The 15261-nt window shown below is 35.6% G+C and overlaps 1 protein-coding gene across 1 annotated transcript; it reads right to left on the bottom strand.

Annotated features, from left to right (window-relative positions):
- Positions 1 to 10502: 10502 nt before the first annotated feature.
- Positions 10503 to 10820, bottom strand: LOC128773786 (40S ribosomal protein S24-like). Its single transcript, XM_053891368.1, has one exon. It carries the CDS (start codon positions 10818 to 10820, stop codon positions 10503 to 10505), a length of 318 nt encoding a protein of 105 aa, XP_053747343.1.
- Between the last annotated feature and the right edge of the window lie 4441 nt (positions 10821 to 15261).

Raw genomic sequence — 15261 nt, 5'->3', positions numbered from 1 at the left:
ATTAGGCTTTAGCAATCTTTGCAGGGATGGAATAACAGAAATGAGCAGTTCCTTTTAGGGGACTTATTCTAAAGAGAAAGACCAAAGTGTTTCATGTTTAAACCCTACTGAAAAGTTTATGTATATATTTATGGTTTGTGCAATATTGGTATCAATTAATAGTGAAAAACAACAGTACCAGGATAACCCCAACGATAATGAAGTTTTCCTAGTCACACATACAGAGATCTTCCTTCCATGCTGAAGACTTAATATAATTTTTTATAATATTTAAATATTTATAATATTTTATATCTAATTTCAGATAAATATGTGACCTGAACTGGCAAAGAAATAATGCTAAACATTCAGTTGGGAATCATTCCCCACAGAAGTAATTACATCTGAACAATGGGCACACTCACTTGGGGATAGTTTTAAATACACAGATCCGTGAATTGTGAAAGAATAAACAAAAGTCAACAATAACAGAAAAACTAAATTAAATGGAAAAAATGATATAAATTTCCAAAAGTTTTCACATGTACACAAAGTTAAATAAACTAGTATATTAAACCCAGTCCTCGGAATAGTAATTGCCCACTTTTTTTTATCTCCAGCATGTTAGAAGGTAGAAGTTTTAAAATGAGTACTAGACATTGTCATTTTATATGTAAAACTTTATTATACATGCCTAAATGACAAAGAGATATTGATTTTTAACGTTTTTTTCATACCTGTCAAAATTTACAGTGATTTCTTAATGCTATCTAATAACCAGACAATATTCAAATGCTCTCATTCTCTCAAAGATGACTGTTACAGTTTGTTTGTTTGTTTTGCTTTTTCTTTTTAATTAGGTTCCATACAAGATCTGCTTATCACGTTTGGCTCTTTTGTCCTTTAAGTCTCTTTTATTCTCTAAGAGCTGCACATCCCCACCTCTTTTTTCCCTTACACTTGATTTTCTGGAGAAATTAGGTCATTTGTCACATAAGGCTTTTTACATATTTTTTTTAGTTCCATCCTTCCTAGTAGTACCATTTAAGCCATGTATGAGCTATAAACTCTAAATTAAATCTAGAGGTTGATTTGATTTAGGGTCAATTTTTTTAAGCAGGGATACCTCATTACATCACATCATAAAGCACATGATGTCTGGTTGTATCACTTACAGTGATGCTAAGAATGATCTTAGTGGATTCAGGTGAAGCAATGAAGGAACTAATGTGATAATGTATTTCATTATAAATGTGGAATGTATTCCATTCCATTATAAAAGTGAGTCAAATAATAGAGAAGGAAGAGATTTCTTTGGAGATTTGTTATTCATCACTTTCCCCTCCTTTGTCCCCTCTAGTAATGGGAAGTTCCATATGGACCCTCAGTCTATGTCTGTGATGCTCAGATATGGAGAACTTGTGCTTGACTCCTGCTTGAGAAAGCTTAAAGTAACCACATGATTTAGACAGTTGCATTAGGATCAGCCTACAACTTTTGGAAGCACAAAATGTATAAATGTGTCCTGTGGACTAGGTATAAGAAAGAGCCAACATGAATTTGTGTTGAATACTACTGAGGGGCAGTATTATATTATTTCACTGAATAAAATGGTAAAGGTGAGACCAAAATAAAATTGCATTGTGACAACATCCCCCGAGGTGTGCATTCTTTTTTCTGGTAGCACATGCAGATACAAATTGAGTAGAAATGCAATTAATGAAGATGACTCACAGATAAGTGTGGACACAAGGCAGAGACACTTCTCAGAAACTAGGTTCAAGAGGGCCAGAATAATAGGTGCTCACTGGAGGAAAATGCTAGGAGGATTTTTTTTTAATGTAATGAAGAGATTTGAGTAAAATAAAGAGATCAAGAGACTATCCAATATAGCCATCTAGAGGGAAGCCAACACCATCATCAAGTAACTGCATGTACTTTGGATACCTAGGTGTTTAGAAAGAGTTGCAAGTGAAAACCTGGAAGACAGAAAAATCCACTTGGATCAAGGGATCCTTAAGAATCGGAATTTCCAAAGAACTTAGGAAATTGTCCAAAGAGAGAAATTAAAGTGAAAGAGTAGGCAACTTGATGATAACCTTTTTAGAGCATTAGCAGCCATCATTCTAAAAAGCTGCATAACTTGGTCCACAACCCAGAATAATTCAATTAGAATCTCTGTGGGGCAATGAAGACATTTGTATTGTATGAATGATCTCCACGTGATTCCAAAATGTAGTTAAGTTTTAGAATCACTGTAGTAACTGATATATTCACTTCCAAGGAGAATCAAGTTACACTAAAGGAAAAGATGTGGTATAGTGATTTCAGAGGATGGAGTAGAAAAGGGTAAAAGAGGAAGCCTGCAGGGAGAAAATGTTTCAGCGATCATAACAAGTATAACAGCATGGAGATGATGGCAGGTTTAAAGTTTGGGCTTTGGGGTACCATAATCCTGGATCCTAATCCAGTCTCTATCACCTTTTAGCTTTGTAATCCTGGGCAACATAAATTCAATTCAATTTTAATTTCCTCATTTATAAAAGAGTTTTATTGCTAGTACCTATCTTTTGCTTCTCTGCTTATTGTTGGTCATCTTTCATTGAAATGTCAATTCCATGAGAATAGGATTCTTGTCTCTCTTGCTCAAAATTAAATTCCCAAGACATCCAGATGGCCAACACATGGAAAGATGCTCAACATCACTCATCAAGGCAATACAAATCAAAACAATGAGATATCACCTCACACCTGTCAAAATGGCTAAAATAAAAATACAAGAAACAACAGGTGTTGGCTAGGATACACAGTAAGGGGAACCCTCTTGCACTATTGGTAGGAATGCAAGCTGGTGTAGCCATTCTAGAGAACAGTATGGAGGTTCCTCAAGAAACTAAAAATAGATCTACCCTATGATCCAGCAATTGCACTATTAGGTATTTACCCAAAGGATACAAAAATACAGATTCAAAGGCCTACATGCACCCTTTATAGCAGCATTATCAACAATAGCTAAACTATGGACAGAGCCCAAATATCTATTGACTGATGAATGGATATAGAAGAGGTGCCATACACACACACACACACACACACACACACACACACACACACCTACCTGGGTGTTGTATGTAAGTGATGAATCACTGAATTCTACTTCTGACACCATATTGCACTGTATGTTAACTGACTAAAATTTAAATTAAAAACAAAGAGTCTAAAAAATAAAAAAAAATACACATTGAGCTCAGTTAAAAAAAAAAAAAGCTACTACTAACAACAACAACAAAAAAGTGAAGCCTTTCTGATTCCTCCTGCCCCCAGGGCAGTACAAATATCTCACTTTCATATACTATCCCTGTGCCCTCCTCTTGAGTACACATAACAAAGGGACATGGCACATGGTATGTGGTCAGTAATTGTTTATGGAATGAATGAACAAAGCTGAGAACACAGTCTTTTCATTTTACAAGTGGAGAAACAGAAAGATGAAGGCACTTGCCCAGTATCACAAAATGAGAAGGAGCCTAGAAACTTAAACCTGAGTCTGGACTCTCAGCTCTCTTTTCGGAGAATCCTATGGCCACATTTGACTCTTTTGTTTCAGGGATGTGGCTAACAACATAGGCATAAAGCTGTTAGATTTTTGAAGTTTTGTGTAGACGTAAAAAAATGCTAGTTCCAAAAATTTTTAAATTCCCAGTCCCTATAACAGTGCTTGGTATGCATTAGATGCTTATTATATATTTTTTCAGTAAGTAAATGAAAATACTTTTTATTTCCTGATTGCCTACTATATGCTAGGCACCTTTTTTCTAAGCACTTTACATTCATCAGTTTATTCAATTTTTAAAACAACCCCAGGAGATGGGTACTATGATAATTTCCAATTTTCAGCTAAAGACAATTAAGCAGAGGTCAGTTAATTAGTAGACAGTACACATGGCATGATGCATGGAAAGTATTTAGCTAATCTAAAAACTCTCACTAAATGTTAGCTAAGAATGAGAAAAGGATGAGAGGCACAGTGGAATTAACTGCCCGTAAGATTCTGAGAGAAATTCAGGTTGTGTCCATGAGATCTTACACATGGGAACTGAATGCTGGGTTATCAAAAGTAAGGTAATGCTTAGAAGCATGCAACTTTGTTTACATTCTGGATAAAGCATGAGTGGAAAAGGTATTTCATTCTTCCACAAAGCCAGCAGAAGGGAGTGGGGTTGCAGGTCCTATATACCAATAGAGAGAATATTGCCCACCTTGGATTTGGCTCATACTCTTGTATCTTTCAAAGATTTTATTTTAGGGGCACCCGAATGGATCAGTTGGTTAAGCATCTGATTCTTGATTTTGGCTCAGGTCATGATCTCATGGTTTGTGAGTCTGAGCCCCACATCAGGCTCTGTGCTGAAGGTGCGAAGCCTGCTTGGGATTCTCTCTGTCCCTCTCTCTCTTCCCGTCCCACATCTCTCACTCTCTCTCTCTCTAAATAAATAAATAAACTGAATAAAAAATAAAGATCTTATTTCTTTGAGAGGAGAAGGGACTGAGGGAGAGAGAGAGGGGATCTCAAGCAGGTTCCATACCCAGGACAGAGCCAGATGTGGGGCTGAACTCATGAATCATAAGACCATGACCTGAGCCAAAATTAAGAGTCAGACGCTTAAATGATTGAACTACTCAGATGCCCTCAATCTCTTGTGTCTTTTCCTGAAGAACCAATGAGACTCTCTCAAAATTTATCTTTTATTGTTATTACATAGAAAGAAACACTGAAGAAAGTGATGGTGTTTGAACCAAGAAATATAATATTCTTGGGAAAAGCTTGTCATAGACAGTTGTTTTTCTGATAATAGAATACAAAAGAATGGTACACAAAACTGAACTCCATCAGTTGCTATAGAAGGTGTGATGTGACCTCTTAGCACTTTCTAGCTTTAGTATAACTATAGGAACAAAAGATATTTGTCTCAAAATCCATCTAGGATATAACCATGCTGTTGAGATTGCCAACAATGTAGAGAATTACTTCTTAAAATACTTTCACGGGAAGAATTTTTAAAGTGGAGTATTTCTATTATTTTTAAAGCATCAAACTTCATTGTAAATCACAGCCTCTTTTATACGGATTTGTAGTATTTTTCCTTTGTGCAGATACTTGCCCTTAACTTGACAATTTAGTCAGATGATCTCTTCGCAGTTCATCCATGTAATCACAGCATAACAGATGACCATTAGAGGATCAGAGTTGAAATGTACGGGAATGCACGAGCAATCTCTAGATAGGATTAAAACCAAACTGCCTGCCAACTTGGTACCAATAGGGAGAGCTTTGCTTTATGCACTGTCCAGTAAACTGCATGCCCTATTTAGCAAAGGAAATATGTAAAACTAAATTAAAAATCGTATGTATATTCATACAATCCCTTGGTTTCTGTAAGATTTCTGTTTCATGAAATTAAATAATCTGACAATGTTGAAGAAATGATTAATGCTATCAGAGCCTCATAATATGTATGTAAAACTTAATCTTCTTAATGCAAACATATTTTTCTTTTTTTTTTTTTAAAGTTTATTTATTTATTTTTAGGAGAGAGAGAGAGTGTGTGTGTGTGTGTGTGTGTGTGACTGGGGCAGGGGCACAGAGAGAGGGAGACAGAGGATCAAAGAAGGCTCTGTTCTGAGAGCAGAGAGCCCAATGTGGGGCTCAAACCACAAAACATGAGATCACAACCTGAGCGGAAGGCAGACATTCAACCGACTGAGCCACCCAGGCGCTCCACAAATATATTTTTCTAATGGGAATTTTTTTCATTAGCCTGTACATAACATACCATAGCTCTACTAAAGGATCCTCACATATGCACATCATTTCTAAAGCTACATGTAAATATGCAAATATGCAGTGCCTTAAAATAAAGTTGGTTGGGACAGTTTCATTCTTCACACATTCCCTTTGCTGTGCAACTTAGTACTGTTTGTTGCTAGATTAGTTGGATTTAACATCTCTGCCCCATTGACCTTGAGCTTCACCACATAATTAACTTTGGATGATGAAGAGTTAGCAGATGTGGCGTGAGTGGAGGGTTTTAACCATGTTGGTGTGGTTTGGCTCAGCCTCTTGTCTTTCTGGGCAGGTGTCACAAAAGTAACTGATCCTCTCCAAATGAAAGATGTGGAGACAAGACCTAGATCCAACCCACAGCCTGAAACCAAGCCACCCTGACTGACCTGCAAATCTGTCAGCAAGAAAAATGTTTGTTGTTTTAAGAGATTTAGTGAGATTTAGTGGTTGATTTAGTCATTGCTTTGCAGCATCACTGTAGCAGAGACCAGAAGGATACAAGGGGAAATGAGGAAACTGACACATAGAAGGAAAAAAAGGCCTTCTTCAAGGTTATATACAAAGTAACAAGACACTCTAAGGTGAAATCTAGCTTTTTGGGGAAACTGGGTGGCTCAGTCGGTTAAGCATCCAATTTCAGCTCAGGTCATGATCTCACAGTTCGTGGGTTCAAGCCCTGCATCGGGCTCTGTGCTGACAGCTGAGAGCCTGGAGCCTGCTTCAGATTCTGTGTCTCCCTCTCTCTCTGCCCCTCCCCCACTCGTGCTCTGTCTCTCTCTCAAAAATAAACATTAAAAAAAGTAAAATCTAGCTCTTTTCATAATCCAAGTACTTTATCCCCATATATATATATATATATATATATATATATATATATGTGTGTGTGTGTGTGTGTGTGTGTATATATGTATATACATATATATGTATATATATATATATATATATTGCTAAGGAGAGTAGTTTAATTTCTTATATATGTGCAGATATATGTCATCCACAAATTATGAACTTAATGTTTTGCAAAAAAAGAAAAGTTAAATTTTGAGTGTCCATTTAAATGAACAAAGGCAGCTCTGAGTATACCAAAACTCCGAAACTCTGGGTTAGATATCCACATTATGTCCTACCATGTATCTGTTCACTGTTCCACCCTTTATTTTCTCTGCACCTCAGTTTGTTTAATTGCTGGACAGAGTTAATACAATTTTTTCCTATGGTCTATAAAAAAAGATATTTTAAATAATTGCCTAGTGACAGGCACATGACATGGTAAGTAGTAAATAATCTGTACTAAAAACAAATTTATTTTTAATATCCTAACTTACTGTGTGAATTAAAATAATACACTATCACTCATTTCTACTTAGCACATTGTTGATTTAAGCATATCAGGGTTGACTACATCTTCCTCTCTCGAGCTTATAATCTAAGACATGTGTCATCAATTTAGAAGTGGACTTGATAAAATCTTACATCCCCAAATATCCATCTTCTGTTAACAAAAAGTGAAAAAGTCTCTTACGAAGCATTTCATTCTCCTGCTTCATTATTGAAGACATTTAATATTACAAAACAATTGTGTAGGATGGAGAATAAATGATGAAATAGTCAATAAAAATAAAAGCTGTAAAGAATTTACTCTTTACATTTGGCATTTTCAGTTTTGCCATTCCTGGACTCTATAATAGAAGTACTGGAGTTGAAACTATTCTTTAACAATTTCTGAAAGGAAATTTTTCTTTACTTACTGTGTTTAAATGTAATTAATAGAGGTTCCTGGGTGGCTCCATCACTTAAGTGTCCAGCTCTTGGATTTAGCTCGGGTTGTGATCTCACAGTTTTGTTCATGAGATCGAGCCCTATGTCAGGCCCTAGGCTGACAGCATGGAGCCTGCTTGGGATTCTCTCTCCCTCTCTCTCTGCCCCTCCCTTGCTCTCTCTCACATGTATACTCTCTCTTTCTTTCAAAATAAATAAATAAACTTAAAAAGTGTATATAATTAGTAGAAAATGTCATGAGAAGGTAGTTTTCTATGGTCAACAAAGTTGATAAAACTCAAGATGAAAACTTTCACACTTATTTAAAAGAATCTTCCGACGAGAGGTAAATTTGTAATTGATAATACTTTTTAACTTGTAGCATCCAATACAGATGTCTTTCCTAAAGTTAAATTTATTGAACCTCATTTTTATGCAGCATATTTAGAGTTGGTCAGCGGTATTTTCAGTATACCTGAAAATGAGAAATAATCAGTAGTGGATACTTTCCTAGTGAGGTCTTTAGATATATATAATTTCTCCCCAGTACAAACCCAGGAGTGAATTGACATTGACCAGCCAATAAAAAAGATTAGGGGAACTTAAGTCTTTTTTGTAATGTTTATTTATTTTTGAGAGAGAGAAAGAAAGAGAGAGAAAGAGAGAGAGAGAGAGAGAGAGAGAGAGAGAGAGAGAGAGAGAGAGCAAGCATGTGTGCATGCAAGTAGGGGAAGGGCAGAGAGACAGGGAGACAGAGAATCCAAAGGGGGCTCTGTGCTGACAGCAGATAGCCTGATGTGGGGCTCACACTCATGAACCGCGAGATCATGATCTGAGCCAAACTCCAATGCTTAACTGACTGAGCCACCCAGGTGCCTCACTTAAGTATTAATTCTATTACTATTATGTAGTTTCTAGTTAATTTTCTAAGCCCAGAGGTCTGCAAACAGTGAAGGGGAAAAACAGGAAATGTAATGGTGTTTCTTAGACTATTTAGGGTCTGGCATAAAGAGTCTACCATCTAGTGCCCTTATACCTTTAATAAATTCAAGTATTTCAAATGAATAGGAAATACATTCCCAGGATAATACTTATTCCCTATGAGATCATTTAAATATAAATCTATTTTGAAATTTCCCTGATTTTCACAACATTTTTCTTTACCAAATAACTCTAGCAAAAAATAATAGCATCTACGTTTAATCAGAAACTACTGTTAAATCAATTAAATTAGGATGGATAATAGTGATAATTTATTGTAATATAAGAGTATTTATAGATGTCATAAACAATAAACCATTTTTCTTGAATATAAGTATCATCATGTAGGGGTGCCTGGGTGGCTCAGTCGGTTAAGTGTCCAATTTCAGCTCAGGTCATGATCTCACAGTGTGAGTTCGAGCCCCGCATCGGGCTCTGTGCTGTCAGCTTGGAGCCCGGAGCCTGCTTTGGATTCTGTGTCTCCTTCTCTCTCTGCCCCTCCCCAGCTCACATTCTGTCTGTCTGTCTGTCTGTCTGTCTGTCTCTCTCTCTCTCTCTCAAAGATGAATAAACTTCAAAAAAAAAAAAAAGGACATCATGTAGAAAAGTAATTTTCCTTTTTCTCTTGAGAAAAATCAAGGTCATGGTTCCAAGTTATTTATTTATTTCTAAGTTATTAGGATTGAAAAAATAAAAAGGGTAAAAATAAAAATAATGCTAAACACTAGAAATTACAAAGATCAACCATGAGGTCTAATATTTAGAATAAGTCAGTTTTGGAAGTATTTAGAAAAGTCTTAGAGATTTTTAGACTCCTTAAGTTTTCTTCAGTGTTTATACTAAATTTGGACTAGCTTAGTAAAACATGGAAACCTGGAAAATTCTCAGACCATTCCCTTTTTTCTGCATATAATAATTTGGAAATTTTCAAATTATTTTTTAAGTTTATATATTTATTTTGAGAGAGCAAGTGAGCCGGGGAGGGACAGAGAGAGAGAGGGACAGAGAGAATCCCAAGCAGGTTCCATGCTGTCAGCATAGACTCCCATGTGGGGTTCGATCTCCTAAATGGTGAGATCATGACCTGAGCCAAAATCAAGAGTTAGTTGTTAAACCAACTGAGCGACCCAGGCATCCCATAAATTATCCAAATTATTAAAAAGAAAGATATATAACCCTAATTTTTAAAATTAATATTTAAAAAAGTTTGGCAAAGAAAAAAGGGGTAGCATAGCTAAAACACTTTAGGAGAAATGGAAACTCCTCTCCAGTCTTGTCTCTTACTCCTTTCTGTCTGATATACAATGTAGCTTCCAGCTACAATGAACCACTTGTGGTTCCTACATTTTTCACACTGGTTAGGGCACTGCACATGACATTGATTCTGCCCAGATTACCTTTGCTTCTCACTTGGATGATTCAATTCAAGGACCACATCTTTTGAAAAGGTGTCCTGCCCCTGACCCCTACTCATGATTATTATGTTCTCTGTTGTGCACTTATTGAATCCTATATTCTTTTTAAAGCATTTCTCACATACTGTATTATTGTTTTCCTGTCTCTCTCCTCTTATACAATTGGTCTCCAAACTTCTATGATTTACCACTCCAAAACTTTAAAAATATCTGAACATGTACTTCCAGGAAGTATATGCATTATTTCATATATATTCACATGTATACATATTGATAAGTATTATTTCTTGACAATATTTCACTCATATATAAACATACTATTGATAATCCCAATATTATTCCAAAGTTTATTTTTTTAAAGTTCCTAATTTATTAATCCTCTCATGAAAAATCTGCCCAATGACCACAGATAAGGTCACTGCAGAATCTTCATTCCTTCAGTTGTCCAATCTATAGCTCACTGCAAGATACTTAATTTCTTTTTGCCAGGAGCAATACTCATTGTTGCAGTCCACTGACTTTCTTCATTTTGTTCTTGAGTTCCTTTCACTGTTTTCTTGAGATCTTTGTCTTCTCATACAGGCCATGTTTTGCAAGTCTATCTGTCTTGCAAATTTGGGTTCATTTTTCTTTGCATAATCCAATGAATCATAAATGATGTGGAAGCTACCTGTCTTGCCACCACCAAAATGGGGTGTGAAACCACATGCAAAGATGACATCTCCTGTGGTCTTATAGATTTCACCTAGTTTTTCCCGAATTTCTGCCTTAGCTACTATCACCTCCCCAGAGTGAAGGACATCAAAGACCATTTGTTTCCACTGAAGTAGACGGTTGGTCATGAACTTCCTGGTCCAGATAGTTACTGTATTGTTCGTGATGCCAGCCAGGCTTCAAGCAGCCAGGGAGGAAAAAGCCAAGGCTTATTTTAAATAAACAGTGAATAAAGAGAGAAATTTTAACATATCATTCTTCCAGTTTTAAGAATCAACTATGTCTTTCCTGAGGTATAAGCACTCTACTTTACAGACCAGTCCTCTTGATTATTATTTCCTTACAAGTAGATACTCAAAAAAATTATGTGTAACCCCAGCAATTGTGTTTGATACATATAAAGTATATATCCCTCATTAAATGGTATCCATGACAATTCTGGGTAGATTTCAGGTAGCAGCACTAGAAGTCTAATTCATGTAATTGAAAATTGCAGAAACAAATGGTAATCTAAAAGCAACTGAACACAATATTCTGATTGTACAGATGAGTAAACTCATCTATTTGACTTAGACAGGTCAAATAATTTAGCCAGTATCATACATGCAGTGAATTATTGGGAACTGGAGCCTAGGCTCCCATTTCCAAGTCTCCCATTCCAGTAGGATGCTCTTGCCATGATCTCCTTTTAATGGTAGAGGAATTGGAAAAGAGGAGGCATTTTATACTACCTTTCCTCTTACACTTCTAACGTACATGAAATAGCTTGATATTTCAGAAATAGACCAAAGTGCGGTGGGAATAACCCTTTGAGTTAACTAGATTTTCTCTTTCAACTAGTTATGCTGGTTCATTGAAGCTGTCAGTCTGATCTGGAAGCTGTTGAAACTGATGGTTTCAAAGCCTACCTTAGTATATAGAACTCTCCAGACAATTGCTACTTGATACAACATTCCATGATGGTGTATATGGTCAATATCTGCAGTATCCAACAATATATAATCGGTACCCCAAATGTGACTATGGTGACTGAGGAACGGAATTTTTAATTTAATTTTTATTGTAATTAATTAAGTCTAAATAACCACATGTGGCTAGTGCCTGCTGTATTGGAGAATGTAGTTCTAGACACAGAAAACAAAAAAAAACAGATGTAAATTTAGAAAAAGTATTTTCATGGAAATGGTATTTTTTTTTTTAGTTTAGTGTCCACAAGAAAACTAGCATATTTTAGAGGCAACCTGAACAATTAGCATGCAAAGATGAAAGACAAGAGTGAGTAGGCAAAAGAAAGGAGTGGTGAATATGTGATAAGCAAAGTAGAGTAACCAGGTAAGCTTTTCTTTCTCCTTTCAAAAAATAGTTTTGAACAGTGCTTCTCCAACTTCAATGAGCATATGATTTGGCTAGGGAGGTGGTCTTTTGAAAATACAGATTCTGATTCAGTAAGTCTAGGGTGAAGTCTGAGACTCTACATTTCTAACAACTTCAAGGAAATGGTGATGGTGCTGCTTTGTGGATCACAATTCAAATACCAAGAATTTCGACAAAAGGTAAGACCTTGGGTGGAAAAGCAATATTTGGTGAACAACAGGTAAGAAGGCATTGCAAAGTTATCATGAACCATATAAAACTGAATTTAGAAGAACATCCCCATAAAAATCCAAATTGGATTTTCTCCATAAACCAATAAATGACTCTCATTTCCCAACATTATATAATCAAATTGTATCTTCCATGAGATATAACAGCAACAGAGAAGTTCCTTGCCACATATCCTTGAACCACTGTGGTCCACAAAAATGTTTTTAGAGGGAGAATAGTAAAGGAAATTGATTGTTCCTGGAAAGGGGTCACTGAAGGAAAATTCACAAAAAGTATTTCAATGCAGAGATAACCAGAATCATGTCTATGGCTTAGAATGGATATCAATGGACATTGTTAATGACTTATATAGTTTCAACGACAATAGTGAGGCTTTCTCCTTGATAAGAATTGACCACAGTGCACGATTTTCACAGCTCTGGTTATTTTGACATATATTGGGAAACAATAATCGAAACTTAGTATTTCTAAGAGTGGTCTGGGTAGACACATTCATGGATTGACTGTTCCAATAAAGAATTTTAGGAAACAAAACGAGCTGTATGCAGTAGATAACTAGCAAAAAAGGCTAGAGAAGCATGGACTAAGGTAGAACATAAGGAGCTAGTCTAAATTCAAAATTTTCTGGCAATGTAAGTTCCAACCAAGTTCAAATATGCCTTCATTCATGTTTACCACTGAGTCCCCAAACAGGCAATACAATCTGATGGGATGAAGACACCACCTTCCATGCAACCACAGTTATTTCTAGAGTTAAACATGGAGTTCAGAAATCTGTGTATCAGACAAGGAATGAAGAATCTATCAGGCTTTAAGAAATAAAGAAACCAGGGACTTAATTCACCTTAAACATTAGGTTTCGAAAGGGGCCATATCAACATTCAAGGGTCCACATATTATTAGAAAAATTATTTGATATTACACACTTAAATAATATCATGCTCTAATTCTTACTTCTTTATCAGGCCTACAGCAGTCCTGCAAAGCAACAGGAAAGCTAAATCCTCTGACAGCTATATCTTGTATTTTACACTAAGAAGAGAAATGGTTAACAAACCAATCATCTGTCATCATAATGTCAAAAGATGCTGCTGACTTGCCCGACTTCAAGTGTTTATATATTTACTAAATTTAAACTGCCAAAATGATTGCATTTCCATTAGCCATTAGTCAGAAACACTGCAGTGATAGAGGTCACAATGTTTGCCGTGGTGTCAACATGTTAAAAAAGTGTCCTTTCCCTTTTCACTTAGCCACTCAGCACACACTTAAATGTATCATGTGGAAAGCTTGGAGTTGTTTGCAGTTTCCCCAGTTTAACATCCCAAGACGGTTCTCAAAATGAGGTCATCTGTAGAACTGCTAAAATTATTTAGATAATAAACCTGAAAGTATGGAGAGAAAGATTTCCTATTTCTGATATGGGTTAGTAGAAAATAAATTATTCTAAAGTTGTAAAAGCTATGAATTACATAGGCTATTTGGGGGAAAGTTGGAACTTTGCTATTTTTTTTCGTTATAAATATATAATTGGTATTCTGCAATTTGACAGGATCAAGTTCAAGATGTTACATTTACTTTGCTTGTTTTTCATACTACTATATGATGCTCCTACATTTTTATGATGCCAGAAGTAAATACAAGTAAAATGAGAAACAAAATCTCATCTGTCACAATAAAGTGTTTATCTTTGACGGAACCAAACTGTGTATCTTCATTCCCAATCCCTTTCCTCGACTTCCTGCTTTTGCCTTCAGTCCCAAGAAGAGAAACATCAAGCAATACATAGATATGTCAGAGATTAATTCACTGTTTGATTAAATATCCAGTAGAAAGTTTTTGCTAAATCATAGAGCAAATACAGCAAAAAATTTAAGAATTCCTCCCTTTTTCTATATATGTGTGTGTGTGTTCAGCTATATAGAGACAGACAGGTAATGGATAGGTGTAAAAAAATAGATATAATTTACCTATTGATCTTGTCTTGTGTGCTCTTACAGATCTTCAAAACTAGTTTTGCCAAGCAATGAGAATTCTTGACTACTTTGGGAATTTTGTTTGTTTGTTTGTTTGTTTCTAAAGTAAGAAGGTAAAGAGGCAATACCACATAGTCTATTTGAAGTATAAGAAAAGCAAAAATGAAAAGAGGAAAGATATTTGTATTTTACACAAAGTTTAAGAGCTAAAAAGTAAACATTTTAATATTCACAAAATTCATCATCATTGAAAGAGGAAGTCAAAATCTCCGAACAAATTAAATAGTTCCATTCTTTCAGTGTAAATTATCCCTACATTCTTAAGGATTATGTTGAGATCTCTGATTAGTGAGAACAACACAGATTAAATAAAGTATTTATTCTATTCTATTATTTTCTACCACTTCCAAGCTCTGTGACCTTTCTGTAGAGTGGCCAGTAAATGGTACCTATTTTCCTTCTCCTTCTCCTTCTTCTCCTTCTCCATCTTCTTCTTCTTCTTATAATTTCTTATCCACCCAACAATCATATTTTGCTCCCCACTTATCTGGAAGAAAGTTCATTTCATACCAGAAAAATACTTTACTGGCCACAACATGCCATAGAATACCTAACAAAGATCACTATGTGAAACTTCTATGTGTGTGGCATGGAGGTGTGGGAGTGGGGATTCATTTTTACTGGAGAACTTTTTCAACTTAAAAAAGAAGTATTTGTTTTCCAAAATCTACTGATTTATCTGGAGCATAACAAGAATTAAAGAAGACTCCAATTCTGTTTTCATGTTTCAAAATGTAAATGACTTATAAACATCCTGCCACTTCTACCTTTTCACTTTAGTGGTACGGTTTTGAGTTAGCACGGCTAGTGTAGGAATGTTAAGGCTACACTGACCCTAATTCTTTGTCCAGAATATATATATATCCATGGTTTGAGATTTTGGAAAAACTGCAAACTTCAGTCATCCACATTAATAGAGAAGAGAGAT

The sequence above is a fragment of the Panthera pardus genome, unplaced genomic scaffold (assembly GCF_024362965.1).
Source record: "Panthera pardus isolate Hobbes unplaced genomic scaffold, ASM2436296v1 HiC_scaffold_27, whole genome shotgun sequence".
NCBI classification, from domain to species: Eukaryota; Metazoa; Chordata; class Mammalia; order Carnivora; family Felidae; genus Panthera; species Panthera pardus.
Note: the sequence above shows the minus strand (reverse complement) of the source record. Positions and strands in the feature narration are given on the sequence as shown.